This window comes from Mercenaria mercenaria, chromosome 12, assembly GCF_021730395.1.
Source record: "Mercenaria mercenaria strain notata chromosome 12, MADL_Memer_1, whole genome shotgun sequence".
Lineage (NCBI taxonomy): Eukaryota > Metazoa > Mollusca > Bivalvia > Venerida > Veneridae > Mercenaria > Mercenaria mercenaria.
The window spans coordinates 64,163,544-64,182,398 of NC_069372.1; the positions used below are offsets into that span (position 1 = coordinate 64,163,544).

General features: G+C 36.5%; 2 protein-coding genes across 4 annotated transcripts; one reads left to right on the forward strand and one right to left on the reverse strand.

Annotated features, from left to right (window-relative positions):
• Positions 1-1,154: 1,154 nt before the first annotated feature.
• On the forward strand, positions 1,155-4,442 carry LOC123533804 (tubulin alpha-3 chain-like). Its single transcript, XM_053520223.1, has 3 exons — positions 1,155-1,298; positions 2,039-2,261; positions 2,807-4,442. Exons 1-3 carry the CDS (start codon positions 1,296-1,298, stop codon positions 3,931-3,933), a joined length of 1,353 nt encoding a protein of 450 aa, XP_053376198.1. The 5' UTR covers positions 1,155-1,295; the 3' UTR covers positions 3,934-4,442.
• A 2,314-nt stretch (positions 4,443-6,756) lies between these two features.
• Positions 6,757-18,353, reverse strand: LOC123534919 (ketohexokinase-like). Of its 3 annotated transcripts, none has more exons than XM_053520224.1 (8): positions 18,132-18,353; positions 13,624-13,736; positions 12,851-12,967; positions 11,964-12,104; positions 11,562-11,634; positions 10,040-10,166; positions 9,414-9,528; positions 6,757-8,471 (listed from the first exon to the last, which is right to left on the reverse strand). In XM_053520224.1, exons 2-8 carry the CDS (start codon positions 13,722-13,724, stop codon positions 8,210-8,212), a joined length of 936 nt encoding a protein of 311 aa, XP_053376199.1. In that variant the 5' UTR covers positions 13,725-13,736; positions 18,132-18,353; the 3' UTR covers positions 6,757-8,209. The 3 variants fall into 3 exon arrangements, with proteins under 3 accessions (XP_053376199.1, XP_045173333.2, XP_045173334.2); XM_045317398.2 differs by lacking the exon at positions 18,132-18,353 and adding an exon at positions 14,944-15,047; XM_045317399.2 differs by lacking the exon at positions 18,132-18,353 and adding an exon at positions 14,822-14,897.
• Positions 18,354-18,855: the final 502 nt, after the last annotated feature.

Consider the following 18,855-nt stretch of genomic DNA (forward strand, 5'->3'; position numbering starts at 1 on the left):
ATCAAATAGTCACGGAGAACATACGCCCAGCCCGAGGATCGAACTCACGACCCCGCGATCCGTAGACCGACGCTCTACCTACTGAGCTATGCGGGCGGGATCTGGACGAGTGTGTCTCAAAAATGCGCACAACACAACTTTAATAGACAAACGAAAATAGCAACCATTTTTATCGACGTATTTAGAATATAATTATTATTTCGCAAGGAATAATATTACTCTTTTCTATTTCTTGCTTTGTCATTCTACGTTATGGATCTGTTAGTGACACAGGGTCAATTATTAGTACAGACCTCGGTACAAATGTACCGGAATTCCAATACTGAATGCAACAAATGATACACAGTAAAACTACACAAAATGCAGATATCATCATCAGCAGCAGCAACAGCAACAACGCTGTTGCTTTTATCATTATTGTTAGCCCAGTGGTAGAACGCCCGTTTCGATTGCCTAGAGGTCATGGGTTCGCTCCCTTGTCACGGCATACCGAAGACAGAACAAATAGTACCAGTAGCTTCCTCGCCTGGCGCTCAGCATTAAAAGGATAGTTCTAGCATTTGTCAGCACAGGCACCGTCGCTTATACGACTGAAAAAAATTGTTGAATAAGGCTTTAAACCTGAACAAACAGGACGTTTAAAGTCTGTTCGTACTTCAAATTAGTGTTTTGTATTTTCTGGACCTTGGGATCTTGAACATTGAAAAGACTCAGTCAAATCGAGTCTGCTATTATGCTGCTCGGTTGCGTTCTATACTGTCAAAGGATCTTTTCGCAGATTTTATAGATAGAAATCATAAGAATAGTAAGGTGCATGCAAGTGAATAAGGGAAAATCTGTAATTTTGTGTCTGTATAGATTACCTACGGTAAAGGCGAAGGCCGTGACGCTTTGGTGCTTGTCAGACAGCGAGAAACGTGAATTTTCATTGACATTACATTTTTCAAGACAAAAGTCATGCACCAGAGACAATTTTAATCAGCACTCCGGCAAAAAGATGGCTGATCAATACACGCTTATACATTTCCCCCAGGGCTGTAGATTATTCAGATATTTGAATTTCTGCCGTACATCGTCGTGCATGATGGCCCATATGGCAACACATCAAAGGTTAATTATGAATTTACCCAGGCAATTCCGGCGTCCATAAATTTTTGATGGTCATCAAAATATTTTCTAATTTTACCATGACGACGAGCGGCCCTATAAATAAATGAAACTTTTGAGTTCTCCGCACACTCCACCTAGTCATTTAATTAAGTGGATTGGGAACTTGCAACGGAATAATTTTTAAAATGGTAAGGCATTTTATCTTTATTCCTTCCGTTTTTTATATTGCACGAATACCCGTAGAGGTAGATGAAGTGAAAAGTACTCTGTATTTCATAATAGGTCCCAGACTGACAAACTTTGTACATTACGATAGCGGCCTGTTTATATAGACCAACATCCATCCTAAAAACAGAAGAATAGTGCTATATTACCGTTTTCGCACGTTTTGATGCAAGAGAAATGCAAATTAATGTCCGCATTTGCATTTATTAAGATTTTATTTCACCTTGTAGTCTACTATTTCATCAAATAATGCATAGATATTTATGTTAAGTCAGCGGTAGTGCATAGAAATGATATAAACAACCTATTGCTTCAGTGGTAAAGAATAGATAATAATAGAGGTGGAAATTACTTTGTAACGCTACCCGTGATAGGCAACGTTTTATTTTGAATATAATATGAAATTGCAGCTGCAGATAACAATCCGTACTTCAGTACCTTAGACACATGTCAGTATTTTATGTTATACAATATAAAAAAAATTATGGTAAACTATTACTTCATGCCTTTAAATGTTTATCTTGATTTAATTAAAAGAATACTTTATCATTAAAAAAAAAAAATCTTTCTTTTAATTTTTTTTTTTATAGATAAAAGTACACTGTAACCATGCTTCGCCGGGAAGTCAGCACTGTATGTACAGCTTTAGTGCGGGACGAATGACTTCTATATAGAAGATTTATGTATACTTTCATTTTTCTAGCGTGAATGTATATCTATCCATGTTGGACAAGCCGGGACCCAGATGGGCAACGCTTGCTGGGAGTTGTATTGTCTCGAGCATGGGATCCAGCCTGACGGTCAGATGCCGAGTGATAAGACTTTAGGTGGCGGGGATGACTCCTTCAATACCTTCTTCAGTGAGACAGGGGCCGGAAAGCATGTACCCAGGTGTGTCTTTGTAGATCTGGAGCCAACGGTTGTTGGTAAGTGATAAGAACTATGTCTCGTTTTGAGCCGCACCATGAGAAAACCAACAGTGCGTTTCCGGCAAGCCTGCGCATCCGCGCAGTCTGGTTAGGATCCATCCCGCTGTTCGCTTTCAAGGTCTATTACAATTAGAGAAACCGTTAAAGCGAACAGAATGGATCCTGACCAGACTGTGCGTCTTGATCCATGCTGGTCACAAATGCAAGTTATGTTGGTTTTCTCATGATACGGCTCATTTAAGCTTTTTCACAAAATGTTTAAACTACTGGAAAACATTTTATTTTTCAGTTACGACATAGTTAAAGATTCCCAAATTTCTTGCATACAGAGTTCTGTCTAATTCCATAAAGAATTCAGCCGTTTTAACATATAAAAAAGTCTTCAGATAGAGGATAAACTGCGGTCCTAGTAGCATAACATGAACGCACTGTAAAGGTTATAATCTGTGACTAACAAACTCTAAGCACATATTTTACTTTTCTTTCACTACGGACACAAATCTTAGGTCCCACCAAATCATTGTTTTATACTTTTATTTCAGACGAGATTCGCACTGGAACCTATCGTCAACTCTTTCACCCGGAGCAGTTGATCACCGGTAAGGAAGATGCTGCTAACAACTACGCCCGTGGTCACTACACAATTGGGAAAGAACTTGTTGACCTTGTTCTTGACCGGATCCGGAAGCTGGCCGATCAGTGCACAGGTCTACAAGGCTTCTTAATATTTCATTCATTTGGAGGCGGAACGGGATCTGGATTCACTTCACTCCTCATGGAGCGTCTCAGTGTAGATTATGGCAAAAAATCGAAGCTGGAGTTTTCCATTTACCCAGCGCCGCAGATTTCGACTGCCGTCGTAGAACCATACAACTCCATATTGACAACACACACAACGTTGGAACATTCGGACTGCGCCTTTATGGTCGATAACGAGGCTATATACGATATTTGCCGCCGTAACCTTGACATTGAGAGACCAACATACACAAATCTTAACCGTCTGATTGGACAGATTGTCTCGTCAATCACAGCCTCACTCCGGTTTGACGGTGCCCTTAATGTGGACTTGACAGAATTCCAGACCAACTTGGTACCATACCCACGTATCCACTTCCCGCTCGCCACCTACGCTCCAGTCATTTCCGCCGAGAAGGCTTACCACGAGCAGCTCTCCGTTGCAGAGGTCACCAACGCTTGCTTCGAACCAGCTAACCAGATGGTGAAATGTGACCCACGTCACGGCAAATACATGGCCTGCTGCATGCTGTACCGTGGTGACGTCGTCCCAAAAGACGTCAACGCCGCCATTGCTACTATCAAGACTAAGAGAACCATTCAGTTTGTAGACTGGTGCCCAACTGGTTTCAAAGTTGGCATCAATTACCAACCACCAACAGTGGTTCCCGGCGGAGACCTTGCGAAAGTACAACGTGCCGTTTGCATGTTGAGCAACACAACAGCTATCGCGGAAGCCTGGGCACGTCTTGACCATAAATTTGATCTTATGTATGCGAAAAGAGCATTTGTCCACTGGTATGTCGGCGAGGGCATGGAAGAAGGTGAATTTTCCGAGGCTCGGGAAGACCTAGCTGCCCTAGAGAAGGACTACGAAGAGGTTGGAGTTGACAGTGTGGAAGGCGAGGAGGAGGAGGACGAAGAGTACTAAAGGAGTAAATGTATCACTGAATGGGCATGATGTTGCATACATTTCTTATTTGTTAAGATAGATCCTACAGAAGAATAAACATTCCCTGTTTATTGTTCCTGTACTTTTCTACGATAGCTGTCGCATATTAATAAATCTCAGACAAAATAAAAGTTATAAAACTATGCTGAACACTCACTAAAGAAACAAAAAAAATCCTGAAGTTCTGAAGCAAAGAATGGATCTAAAATAGGAAATTCTATTGTAATGCTTTGTCTGCTCTTCAATGACATTAAAGTTACTATTACTAGATCTATTAACATTATGGATGTTCTGCTTATATTGTTTCAAGTTGGACGTTTGGCTTCGTGTACCCCCGTCTTTAATGTGATTTAGCTTTGTTGCAGTATTGTAACAACGTTCCCCTATTTTAACGGTTACTTACCTTTACTGTTATTTACCTACAAAATTAGGTGACTAATGACTAAAGTGGCTTTAAGGAGATACACATATGGACATACTATAGGTAGCAGATTGTTATTTTCTAAAAGCAGGAAGAATTTATTTATTTATTTATTTATTTATTTGGGTTTTACACAGTTAAAGGTTATATGGCGCCAAACAGGACTAAAAGTTTTGGTTTCACACATCTATTTACATCGAATAAAAAAATGAGGTATGGAATCAAAATCTGCATACCTGCTGGAATCACAGAGTTACAGCAAAACCAAGTGTTAAGACCCTATTAGTCGCCTCTTACGATCATGCAAGGGTAAGGCAGTGGTTCCAATTCTTTTCATACACAGATCGTCCCAGAACCACATGGGGCTAAAAGCAGGAAGAAAGAAATCGGTTTAATAAAGAAATGTGTTTTCATAATTTGTTTGGCAGACAGAATGCGGGAAAAATTATTCACAATTAGTACATACCTTACTTCAAAGAAAAACTAATTTACTGCATCATAATTTATGTATTGCTATGTTAGGTATGCCATTGATTTTAACTTCCCAGGGATTGATAATAACTGAACTGTATCCTTCTGTCCTGCATAATTTATTTCTTGATTTATGTGATAGCACAACCTATAGAAACAAGAATATAAATTACACCGGTATGTACAAAGATTTTATCCCAGAGCTTAACTTCAAAGGAAATGTTTATTGACATGTGTGTAACCGTATCTCATCGAAACATTGTGTAGAAAAAGTCCGATGTTCAAAAACTGTCGCAATTTTACCTCTACATCGATGATAGTATGAGTATTTCTTAGTTCCATGAACTATTGTTTAAAGAGCACAGTTACAACATGGTAAAATGAACTTAAAATGCGCTGCAGTAACGTAGGAGTCTGTAGAGGATGAGGGACTAATGCAAATACTTAACAGCACACACAAACCATAAAACTCAGATGGACAGTTTCACCTGTAGAATGTTAACAAATTTTAATGACGTGACCTAGTGACTTATTTTTTTGCACTGGAGTAACCCATTTTCAAACTAGACCTAGATTTTATAGAGACAATCAGCCGGACAAAGTTTTATGGCGATTTTGCGAAAGAGTGACCTCCAGAAGGTAAACAAGTTTTTGTCTATGTCTTGACTTCGTGACCTTCTTTTTTACTTCAAATAACCGAGTTTAAATCTTGTCCAGTATTTCACTGAAACAAATATTCTTACAAACATTCATGAAGGTCAGACAAAAAATGTGGCCTCAAGAATGTAAACAAGGTTTTTCTATGATTTGACTTCATGACCTAGTTTTTAATCACAGATGGTCCATGACCTAGTTTTTAATCACCGATGGTCCAAGTTCGAACTCGACGACACAGACTTCGTTAACACAGACATTCTAACCTTGGTTCATAAAGACCAATACAAAAAGGCCTCCAATATATTAACCTTGTTTATAAACCCAGATTACCCAGTTTCAAACTCCTCCCATACGATACTAAGGCATATACTGTGACAATGCTTCATTAAGATTTGGCCAAAATTATGACATCTTGAGTGTTTACAGTAACAAAGACTTTTTCTAGGGAAATGTGGCCACTCCCTCTGGTGGTGGAATAATTTAGGGAGTGAGGCGCTCAAAGCACATTCGCGTGAAATCATTTGAAACTCGGACCAGCCATTTATGATATGAATAGATTTTAAAGTCCCCACTGTATAAATATTTGCGGAATAGTGACCAAGCCCACTGGTGGCTAATTTTTTTTGATGAATTGGAATCAACAGAATACACTTGATAGAAGCTAAAACAAGGATCATAATGAAATCCGGCAGGACGTTGATGAGAAGCTTTTTTTTGCTTTTTCTGTTACTACTGCAACCAGGTTTTGCATGGAAAAAATTCTTTGAACAGCTTTGAAAGAAGACTAATTAAGGAACATCCAGGTATTTTTTCATCAACTTCCAATGATTTCAAAGATGTCATTTGAAGAAGTGTGGACGGTGGGTGATCCCAATCGCTCAACCCGAGCAATCCTTGCCTTGGTAAGCAAAAACACAGTTAATACTAAAATGCAGCAATGCAACCATTGTAGGAATACGTTGTGTTCTCATCCATCCTGCTACTGCCCTATATTATCTATTATCAGAACGAAGATCATCTACAGAATCTCCATACGTAGTCAATAAAATTAAAAGCAACTTTGTTCCTGGTTAACAATAAAATGTACAAACTATCAGCTTTTGTCGGTGACTTACCAGAATGGAACTCTGAAGTTCGCGTCACGTAACGGAACTACTAACGCTCCAACTCAACAAAAAGCCTGAAAAGATCGACTTTCTCAGACAGACTATACATATAAAGATAACAAGAATGAATGAGAAATAAAATCAAGCTTAAAAGCAATTTTTATTTGCCATCAAACAGAGACTAAAAAACGTCAAGTGAAAACATGATATCAAAATACTGTTATTACCGTATCATATTATCTTTCAGAACATTCAGACATAAAGTACACTTACTCAGATTCATTTATGGATTTTTGTTTGAACATGTTTTGATCTCCGACTTTAAACGTCTAGAGGATATTTGTTTGTTTGAATGTAAAATCGAAATATATTTCACCGACTGAACGCCATATGCAATATTTTATCGAGTGACGTAGCCACGCGTGAAAATGTCAGTTATGGTATTCAGGTGAAATGCATTATTTTGCAGGATCAAAATTCATTATTCCATTATCTATTATTGTTGCGCATCCATGATAGGTAAAGGGAGGTAAAATGTATAGTATTAATCTGCATTTCTAATGAACTTCGCCTTAATATATCATTGCCAATGCAAAAATTTGACAAGAACAATACAATACGTTTTATATTCATATCGTTTTTGTAGGCAATATATATCAATTAAATTTATACTTATGATAAAATAACCCTATCTTGGTTGGGCAACATAGGATGGGAAAAACATGTTTAAAATATACCTACAGTGAATATCCGACTTATATTTAGCATTCAGTGAACACAATTACAATTAAATGCAAATAATCAATTGTGTTTAAAATAAAAAGTTTCAAACAAATCCATTACTTAATCAAAACCTAATTAGTAGTGGATATAAACTGCCTAATACTGCTATCATAATATAAAAATAGGTACCACAGAACAAGGCAATAAAAGTTTCAAGTTATCGATTGTCTAAGAATTATTTAATGCTTGAAAACAAATTTTTTACTTACAAAACATTAAAACATAACAAAATGAAATAAAAATTGATATATAATTATATCAGTAATATTCAATGATGAAATGAACAATGCATTGATCAGTGGGATATCAAGCCTTCGTGAACCAGAAGCAGGTGACTTGTCCATTGTGCCCCATAACTATATATTAAGTCAGGGAGAAAATATCTTTAATTGTGCTGGCAATATGTATACATTCATTTTTCTAGTTTCCAATCTATTATTTTGCCATCTTTATAACTCACATAACATAATTGACATTCTCAAAACATATCAACTGGGTGGCTTTTGTAATTCCCGGTCGATAACAGATGCATGGTTATGTGACAATGCATCCACTGAATCAGAAATGAATGATGAATGATATTTGCCTATCTTATAACAGCATGTATTCCAGATTGTATTTTATGTATTTACTATATTATAGGTAAACATGTAATAAACAGGCAAATACATTAAGTGCGGTGCCTTTGTGTGAAAATGCCCTGGAAGAAGATAACAGCCGGGCTATTATTTCACTCAAATGCACCGCTATTCCATTTATTGACCTATAGATCTACATAAAATTCAGTATATTACAAGTCTTAGTTATAAACTGAATATCACAACAACGTTTGTAAGCCTTTAATTCCCTTATAGCCGACTACTCCACACTTTGCGCCGGCAATTTTACATCCAAACGTTACTGCTTCTTGCAATGTTCTGTCTTTACTTAAAGCATATATTGTTGCTGCATTGAAAGTGTCGCCTGCTCCCAGAGTGTCAACGAGATTTTCTGGCGGGAAAATACTTGATGTAATGACGTCATCTGTTGTTGTCTTTGCTGCAGCGCCATCTTCACCCCATGCGCAAATAACTGCTCCACTGACGGAAGAAAAACAAACTGCATTAAGGTAACTGAGATATAAGTTGTGCATACAAATGCTCCACTGAAGAACGATAAAAATACTGCCTTAACTGACGTATAGGGTGTGCATACATGTAAAAGAGCTCCATTGAGGATATTAAAACGATGATTTAATTGAAATGTCGGGTACTCATATAAGAGCTCTACTGACTGAAAGAAAAATTACTGCTTTATCTGAGATTATTATTATTCATAATCTTTAATTATCTGCAATCAAAATGAACAAGGACTGTCAGAGGACAGCAACGCTCAACTATTCACGAGTATTGTCAACTGAATTAATATAAAAGTTGAAAAAGAGGCACTATCTTGCAAATATGCAATACAGACTTATGGAACCTGTAGAATGCACATCAGTTCATCAGACAAGTGTGTGAAGTTTCAATCCATTGCCGTTAGCGGGTACCAAGCTTTCAGCTTACATAAAAAAAAACTGAGTCAAAAATTGCTAAGCTGAAAAAGGGGCATAATCTTTAATTTTACGAAGAGTTATGAACCCTAGGCAATGAATATCAGGTCATCACAGGGAACAACTGTTTGAAGTTTCAATCCATTCCCATCAGTGGGTACTGAGGCACCAGCTTATATACAAAAATACAAGAACAGTGAAGAAGTGTGTGAAGTTTCAATCCATTCCCACAAGTGATTACTGAAATACTAGCTTACATACAAAAACTTAACCAAATCGGGACGCCGACGCCGATGCTGGGATGAGTCCAATAGCTCTATGTATTCTTCGAATGTGTTAAATAAATGAATGAATAGTGTATGGCTATAGTGGAACAAAAAGTATGCCCTTTTTCATCTTTTTAAATTTTCATGATTATATCCTTTCATCTTCATGTCTGTTTCAAAGCAAAATGGTACATGTACAGTATTGATTATGAAAGATATTATACCCTGGCTTGCATTTGTGAACCATTCCAGACACTGCCTCCTCCTTGCTCCGATACCCTTGAGCAGCTGCGAATTCTTTACTCACAAACACATAGTCCGGCTGTGTCATCAGGGGAACTATAAAAAAAGAAACGCGCATTGCTTCATAAATAAATGATAAAGATAATAATCATTTAGAATTTTAAATGCATTTTAAAGGCTGCAATTTCCCAAAGAGAGACATGTTTTCCATTTCCACTTCAGAATTAGAGAACAAGTAGGGAGGGGAAGATGGGGAGTGGGGACAGGAATGACAACTGCTTAGGCTGGGGCACTGTGAAAATGCCTGGTTCCACGCTATAATTATTGACTGAATTAGGGCTTTATTATATTTCAAACGAGTATTGCAGATATCAAACCCGAAGAACAACAAATTCTCTTTATAATCAACTTTAAATCATAAATGCAGGCAATGAGAGCCTCCTAACATCAAATAGTGTTATAACATACATTCTAGCATTGCAAACGTTAACGAATAGACACAGCCAACAGCTGATTATTATTGCACAAACAGTTTACATGTATGCAGCTTGTGTTATCATTAGTACAAGTGTCCACTGAAGAATAAAAGCAACTTTTATGTACGCACTTAAATCTGTTCTTTTGGTCTTCTCTAGTTCTAGGGAGATTCGAACCTTTTCATCCACCGGCACACGTTCGTTGTACGTCACAATCCTCTGTATCATTTGCTTTATGGTGTCTACATTGTTCCTTCCCTAATTACGATATACGTATATTTTTTTTTTATTTCGGTAATAAGTATACAACCAAAACAAATATGTACACAGTAGTGTTTAGCATTTCTTGGCAAAATATGTTATTTTCGTACTAACAATACATACACAAAATCTGGACAGTGCAATATGTAATAGTTATAGTATGTGTGAGAGTGTGTTACCAGGATATATCAGAGCTAGGGGTACATCGAGGGTATTTTTCTCTGCACATATCGTCAAGGCCGGTAGGCCGAGACAGATATGTGAAGAGAAAAATAACGAGATTTACCCCTAGCTCTGATATATCCTCGTAACACACGAGCATTACATATTATAACTGTTTTATCGCATAGTTTATAAAGTTTATCGTTAAAATTTATATATTATTTTCATTTAAATTTGTTTATTATTATTTTTACTATTTTGATTCCCTTTCTGCGCCTCGCTGACTGAAACACTAAAACTTCTGTTTTAGAAAATGTGTTCCCCAGATAAAAGTACCCAACAAATTTCTGCATTGGTTTTAAATCTTTGCATTTCATTGGCCAGACATATTGTAAAACTTGTTGTTTTGTTTGTTAAAAAAAATCAAAGAAAAAGAAATATTTGAGAAATCTCAGAATTTCATATATTTCATGTATTTCTGAATTTGGCAATAACTATCAAGTTTTTGAAATATTCTAGTTTATTTATTCTTTTACTTTATAAATGTAGGTGTTTGTGACAATTCTTTCTCTGTGAACTGTAAATTGGAGCTAAAATCATCTTTTCTTTGAAAGGAAAAAATTATACTCCCTTGATAGGACCTCAATAGAGAAAAAGTGTTCCGATATATATCGGAACAGTTTTACTGTGCTGATATATATCGGAACACTTTTTTTCTTATGAAACTCCATAGAGATTTCCGTGTTGATATATATCGCAACAGTTTTGTAAGATATCAGCACAGTTTTGTAGTAATAATGTGTGTTACTATGTATAACATGCTGCAAAGATCAAAGGAAAATTGCCGCACTATGCGATAAATATCTTATACAATGAATATCAATGTAATGCGCTAATATGCAATCGTGCAATAACACTATGACACTTGTATGTAGTAGTTTTTGTTTACTTGAAAGTTTTACTAATGACGGAGGCTTGCTTTTTCCTTTCAGATTAACTCCCCTGTTTATGCACTTGTTACAACGACTATGGCTCGTCCACACCAACCTATTGAAACAAATCAAACCGAGACATTGATACAGAAAAATCTAAAAAGCTTTATCTGTAGAAACTTGTTCTTACCCAGGGTTGCACTGTAGAGTGATAATTATATATGTATTTTTGTATATTTGAATACGTCATACTGTGCTACTTTAAAAAATACAAATATATAATATAATTATATCTTACCTCAAAATGAATCCACCTGTAATTTTCCAAAGACACCCTTTCAAAATCTTCATATCTTAACTCGGCAATATTGCTGAAATTAAACGTCATCATTTTGTTGAAGATCATGCCAAACTATATAATTTCGGTATATTCGACCAGAAAACTTGTGTACTCAACTATCTTTCCTTATGTCATGTTTCTGTCAACTGTAAACATAACGTAATGAAAAGGTTTAATATTTTTAAAGTATTTAATTTAATGTACGGTTTTAAACATGTAGCGGTAAATTTCAAATATGAATGAAGAAGGAACTGCTTTCAAAACTGAAGAAAACGTATAAAAACAACTTAATATGACACGTCATTTAACTCATGAAGTTGCATATGTAAAGGCTAGGTATCTGAGAAAAAGAATACTAACTTTAAAGCAGCCATTATTGTTCGGGATCCATTTTGTTTGTTGACTATAACCACGGCAACAGGACATCTGATGTTGCCCTCATCATACACTGCACAGTTCCCTATACTTACGTTGAAAGCTTCAAAATCTGTTTTCAAAAACCTACCAAAACAATGTAAAGGAAGTTCGCTTCCTAACAAATATATCGGAACATTGAAAATACTTCGAAACCTGTCCAAATATACCCAAGATTTTTAATATTCCCAACAGCATAAATGTGTTTTGTGTGTAGAGTAACACAGTCACAAGTTAGGTCAAATGGCTACTTCCCATTTTTTAATGATGTTCAAAGAATCCAGGTGTCCCTCCGGTCATTATATCAGACATGGACTGGTACATGGTTAGAATCACCGACTGTCTGTTAGCCCACTGGACGGCTTTCTCACATGACCCCGACGGGCGATTGTTAAACGTCGTAATATTTACTTTTATAGACTCATAATCTGTGCGTTTCTGCAATGTTCCGTTTCCATTTGTTTGCAACACTCATACTCAGGTCAGGATACACATGGCCTATATAGGTTAACATAAATACATGTCAATTAAAACATAGCCTGTCCTGCGTTTAGCTCGATAGGGAGAGCACATATCAACGGATTGCGGGGTCGTAAGTTCGATCCAACGGCGAGGCACGTGTCCTTAATGACGACTTAATAATAAACAATGTGTCATTGATCATTTCATCCTCCGCTTCTGAACCATGTGGAGAAGTTAAAATTTATTTGCAGAGAACAGGTAAGTTTTGGTACAGAATCTACGTTGTTAACTGTCCTTCGTTTCATTAATGAAATACTGATGAAAAGCAACGCTAAACCAAAATAAAAAGCAATAAAAAATTAAACATTTACCCATATTCCTGACTTTTGACCAGGGTCCCCATGAATTCTACGTTACTCCCCAGCAAAGCAAGAACAGTTGTGCTATTAGCAGCATTGCCCCCTCTTCGCCAATAATAATCCAATGACCTTGAATCACAGAAAATATATCAGTAATTAAAAGTGAAATTTCCAATTACTTTAATCAGTTTCAGTACTAAAGATATAAGGAAACGAAACCAGCCTGTGTTTGTTTTCTAACATTATGAGGCACGTCGACGATTTTGAAATTTTGCCCGACATGTACATGTATATCATTTTTCTCCAAGTGTTGTAGAATTATTTCAATATGAACAATGATCACGATTGTCTGTTTCACAAAATCAAATATTGTACCGCAGTTACCATTCTCGTCTGAAGCCTGGATGTTTCAACATAATTTCAACACGGGCAGACACCTGGATAGAACCACCGACCTCATGAAGAATTCTAAGCCCCCTAGTTAGTCTCAAACCAACATCAATGAGAGGACTGCGACCTTCACCACACGGTTACGGAGGCTCAACACTCATAGTTAAGCGAGAAAACAAGTAACCTAATTGTTTCAAGTGTAATAAACATCTGCGACAACAGCGCATGACCAGTAGTTCCTACTGCAAAATTTATACAACGAGACTGTATGTACGTGAAACGGCTAGGTCCAAGATAGCGGTACTACTATGTTCTGTTTAATATCATTTTTTCCATGGCAAGATACGTGAAACGGCTGATCTAGCGGAAAATCAAAAGAGAAGTACAGGCAAGACCTTTGATCCGTATCCTCTACAGGAAAGGACTGTACCACGCTAATAATGTCCACACAACATAGACCAACACACATTATCTTCTTCCCGTCACTGGTCGCCATTTCAAGAGATTTCTGAAAAATTAAGCGTATATAAAGTCACTTCACTTAATTTACTATTTCTAACTACCTGGTCTGCGCTGGAACAGATTTAGGGGACACTATACGGTTTATATTAACCAAACTCTTCAAAAATCAATAATAGTAGCCGCTTTTCTATTATAAATGATGCAAAATGATGATAAAAGCCTAAATGCCCTGAAACTCGTGAATTTCATATTTCATATATAGACCCAATTTTTCCATTTGGATAAATTTTGATATACATTGATGTATTTTAGGAATTTACAAAGTTTTTTGTCCTCTTTTAACGCTTGAATCGGTGTCATTGGGATTTGTCCGGACATAACAAATATCCAGAACTTGAATCAAAATTGTATGAATAATGTAATAAAATGCAAGCAACTGCTTACACAGGAATACATTTTTAACTTGAGGTGACCTGCATCTAACAGTAACAATGTGTTGGACTTTGTCTTTTCCTATTTCACTAAACACAGTATCTAGATCAAATAAATTTCGTGAGACACCGGTTTAAAATAATAAATTGTGTAGATTGTACACAGCCTTGGGGCCAACATCCTACTTTTTTCTATTTTTAAAATTACGGAGTCTTCACTTACTTGTTGAACTTTTTATTGTTACATGTACATATTTTAAATGGAAAAATGCAAAGAAATAAGTCAGTGCGTTTGGTTTTAGTTTGTTTGTATGACTGGTTCAGCAATATTTTGTTGGCCAGTTTCAGGGAATGTATTAATTTCAATGCTGGATACAGACATTAAATAAACTTGCTAAGAATATCGACGTCATAAACATGTGGAATTATGCATACGTACGACATTGCCCAAGAGTGGGATTTATGTACATCATCGGAAGAAGAAGAGGAAGAAGTAGAAGAAGCGTTAAGTGGCAGTAGATCTATTAACTTAATTGCCGTGTCTCGGCCTAAGTATGTTTGTTTCATAAGCAATGCAGCACTTCATCGAAATCCTTGAAACCTCGATTTTTGACAGTTATTTTCTCCTTACACTGATATCATGGAACCACTTTTACAAAAATACGTCAGTCCCTGCATCATAAATCAATGTTTTACTTACTCAATTCTTCTGACGTTCTGTTCGGAGTTGGTTAATTTCGCTCGTCAACTCCACTTATCAAATTTTGAAATCACTGCGTAGACCTCAAACGAATTAATAGGTCATAATTTATGATAACCTACCTTAAATGGAAGATTTTATCACCTCGACCTTGATAATTGTCGCAGTTTAAGTGGTGCCGCAAGATATGAGGAAATGTAAACATTTCGTTACAAATGGCGTCTAATGAAATAAGGGACATAACTCGTACAGTTTTAAAAGCGAGTAAAGTAGCAGAGATTGTTTGATTTGTTTTAATATCATAAACTTTATTTAATTAAATTCGTATGCATTAATTTATCAGCAGACAAAAAAAAATGAAAGACACTTTCTAGGTGTTGATGTGAAAAAAGACACTGCGGGATTGTGGAAGAGAAAAATGCCTAAATGTGCAGGCCCGGTTCCAGAAATTTTTGACTGGGGAGGGGCACACGTCTAGAATGAAGACGTCACCGCCGAGGCGCATAGCGAGTGGGTAGGTATTGGAGGGGGTGCCTTTGCCCATGTTAGGGGGGAGGGGGTCAGGGTGTCTTTCCCAGGGATTTTGTTGAAATACAGGTATGGGGGTTTCTTCCCTCTTGATGGGGTGTCCCAACTGGAAAATTTTGGAAAACGGGTATTAAATGGTGGCCTCTTGTGCGTTTCTGGGTCTAAATTTTAAGAAAAAAATGTTCCTTTGCCAAAATATACAAATAACCGCTAACAATCAAACAGGAAATATAAGTGGATGGCGGTGAGGCACACCCTCAAATACCTACCCGCTCTCAGCACTCGTTATACGCCTCCGCGGTGATGTCTTCATTCTAGACTTGTGCCCCTACCCCACCCCCCCCCCCCCCCCCCCCCCCACCCCCAACGTCAAAAATATTTGGATCCGAGCTTGTTTATACAGTTGGATTTCAAAAGGTTTCCCGCTCAACGAACAGTGTGATATTCTGTCTGTGTAGAAGTAACCACTGTTCTCCAGTTTTTTCCACCGAAACATCACTTTCTCACTGTTTTTCACTTTCCTGTACATTCACAATTTCAACAAATTATAACTTGCGTTTTACATAAAAAAACACGTTGAAACGTGTTCACTTTCAAAGTATACGTTAATTGTAGAAATCTTTCAACGGTCATCTGCATCGAAATAATATTTTTGCACACTCTCACCCATCTTTCTTCAGTAGGTAAATCTGAGGGCATCACCACTACTTCCATGTCCAATTGGAACAGAGACAGTCTTTTCCACGGGAGGTGCTTATTTCAATATATGGTCAAAATTGTACTTTATTCCCATATACCCCGTCATATTTAGTCCATAAAATAGAGGTGAAAGTTTATGAAGTGTTGTACATATTACTGCAAAGTTCCCCCTTCTAACACCTGCTCTGAACAAAGTCCATTCGAACAATCTTAAACATGAATAGGTAATTGTTGCGTGTTTTCATATTTATACAATCCATAATCTGATGTTTGCACATTTTACATTTTACATTGATTAACACATGGTTTAAAGTTCCATGGCAGAACCTGTGTAAAATATCTGCATAATTTACCAAGAATTATGATGATCAGTACAGGCTTGGCATGCTGATAGTCTCCAACCGAGCAAAATTGCCAGTTCTTTTATACCAATATCCCACAGCAGTTTAAATATAGTTTTTGCAATATCAATTTCCATAAGTCCTAATCCAGGTATTAACAATATTTTTTTCTATATTTTCTACATATCTCAATATGATATGTTGGATGTTCAATGTTGCGTGCTAGTATAATAGGTTTCCTTGCAAAAGTAACGAAGTACCTCTCGATCATTTTGGAACATAAAATGTACGGTAGTCCATTACGCCCTACGACTAAACTACCCTTTCTTTACCGCTTTTTTAAAAAAAATTGTATCTAAAACAACTTCTGGGGGACATAAAAGAGCAAGGATTTACTAAAACGGTATTTAGAACTACAACTTCCGTTTTACAATTAATGAATAACGGATTGTTTTCACTATCAAAAGACACTCTTCTTTTTTGTTGTTGTTGTAAAGAACATATTCCTTTTCGTCTTTTACTAACACGTCCATCAAATTTTCGGGTTCTTTATTTCGAAAACTTCTGAGATCAATGTTTTTGCCTACATCATTTGCGACAGGTATACTGTCATTTTCATCTAAGTACAACCATCTATATGGACAAAAATCTCGGTGTCTTTGAATGTATGGTTTTTTTTCTGGGGACAGAAGATACACATATAATTGTAATCACATGCACCATTGATTTGGAGTTATAAGAGACATTCCAGTTTCTCGCCATTATCTAATTATTATAAAATTTTTGAATCATGGTCAGTTTCAGATTTAGCTATGTGTTTTATGTCAGAAAAATGGTAAATCTTGTATAAGATCCAGCTGGCGGGTATCTCCCTCTTTTTTCCACAACTGATTTACTGCCTGTTATGGCAAATTATATGCTTAATGCAAAATTTAAAGCACCAATAAATTTTATGTTTGCTAAAACACATACATGTACGTAACAGTTTTGGTATTTGTAGTACAGATATTCTCTCTAAAATTTCAAAACAATAAATTGATAAGATTTATTTGTGATTCTACAGCAAAATATTCTAAAACATTACTGTCTATTTCTTGAAAACTAGTACTTCTTAATATGATATCACCACATTTTTTTTTCAAAAACATCACTCAATTTGAGTATTTGATCATCGATAAAGCTCGTTCTTCTATTAGTTTCAAAATTTCAACAAACGAGTAATGCTCCTCTGTTTCAGAAGGTTTTTTTTTTCATCCATATGATTGTGAGCATGTCACCCTCTCGCTCAAAACATCTTCTTTAACTAGAAAGTCAATCACTCTTCTTTTAAAATTTTCCCCAAAACATTTATCTTTCGAATGGCGTCAACAAGTCAGTATGAACTTTGCAGCTCTACTGTTCAGCTGCCATTTTGTTCACTGCAAAACAATGGTGTATATCAAGAATGGCTAAGCATAAGTTACAGCTGTGCTGTGAAGAACACTCGTGAAAAGAGACCAAATAGAGAATCTACTTTAAAACATTTTTTGTACTAAGTTTTTTATTGCACTTTGTGTGTACTTGAAAACATAAATAAAACCCACCTTCAATAGAGACAACTGTCACAACATTACGTAATTTCTATAAAATGCATGTTGTTTCCCGAGCAATAAAAGTAAATGTACAATCAGCAGATATCGAATTATTCAAGTTAAACTAGCACCAGACTGATAAAATAACTATTCACTACATTCCTTACTCACCTGGTCGTGTCTGAGAGGTGCAATTAGTGTAGAAGCTCTTTGGCCTTAACCATCCAAACGGCCATGATAGCGGCCGGGATAGCGGCCGGGTCCGCGTTTTATTCTGAAGAGACCTTAGAGCCCAAATGTAATATTCCATGTGTCTGTGGATAACTTCTCACGACATGATTAAATAGTTAAATGAGTATCATAAACTTCTGCATAGACTTTTCAGCGATTATTTGCGAGATAATTCGGTGTAAGTCTATGTTGACCAGGATTGAAATGGCAAAGCCAACGTGTCAAATCCACAAACGGAATTCACGCTTTTTTCATTATAAAGCGCTCCCAAAATGCAAAGGGGAACAACTAGCGCGCGACTAAATACTAAGATTGTACAGGGTCTATGAAAAATAAACAGGTTCATTATGCACAAAATACGACATAAAACCCATTATGCCTCTTGTTTTCTTAAAGTTAACTACAGTTGACTAAGTTTTCTTAAAGTAATAGGTTTTCATCGCCCTGCGATATCTGAGAGAGCAGTTTTCTTGTAGTTGTACTGAAAAGTGCCAGCCCTACCATGATTGACCAGGATGCGGTTGCCTTGTAAAATGTCACCGCCTTTACAGTCACCGACTTTACAGCTACTGAACAAGTTTTGATGATGATCAAAACTTTGCAAATAGCTCGGTGTTTTAAGATACTTACATATAATATCATTTCTATTTTACAAACTTAAAAT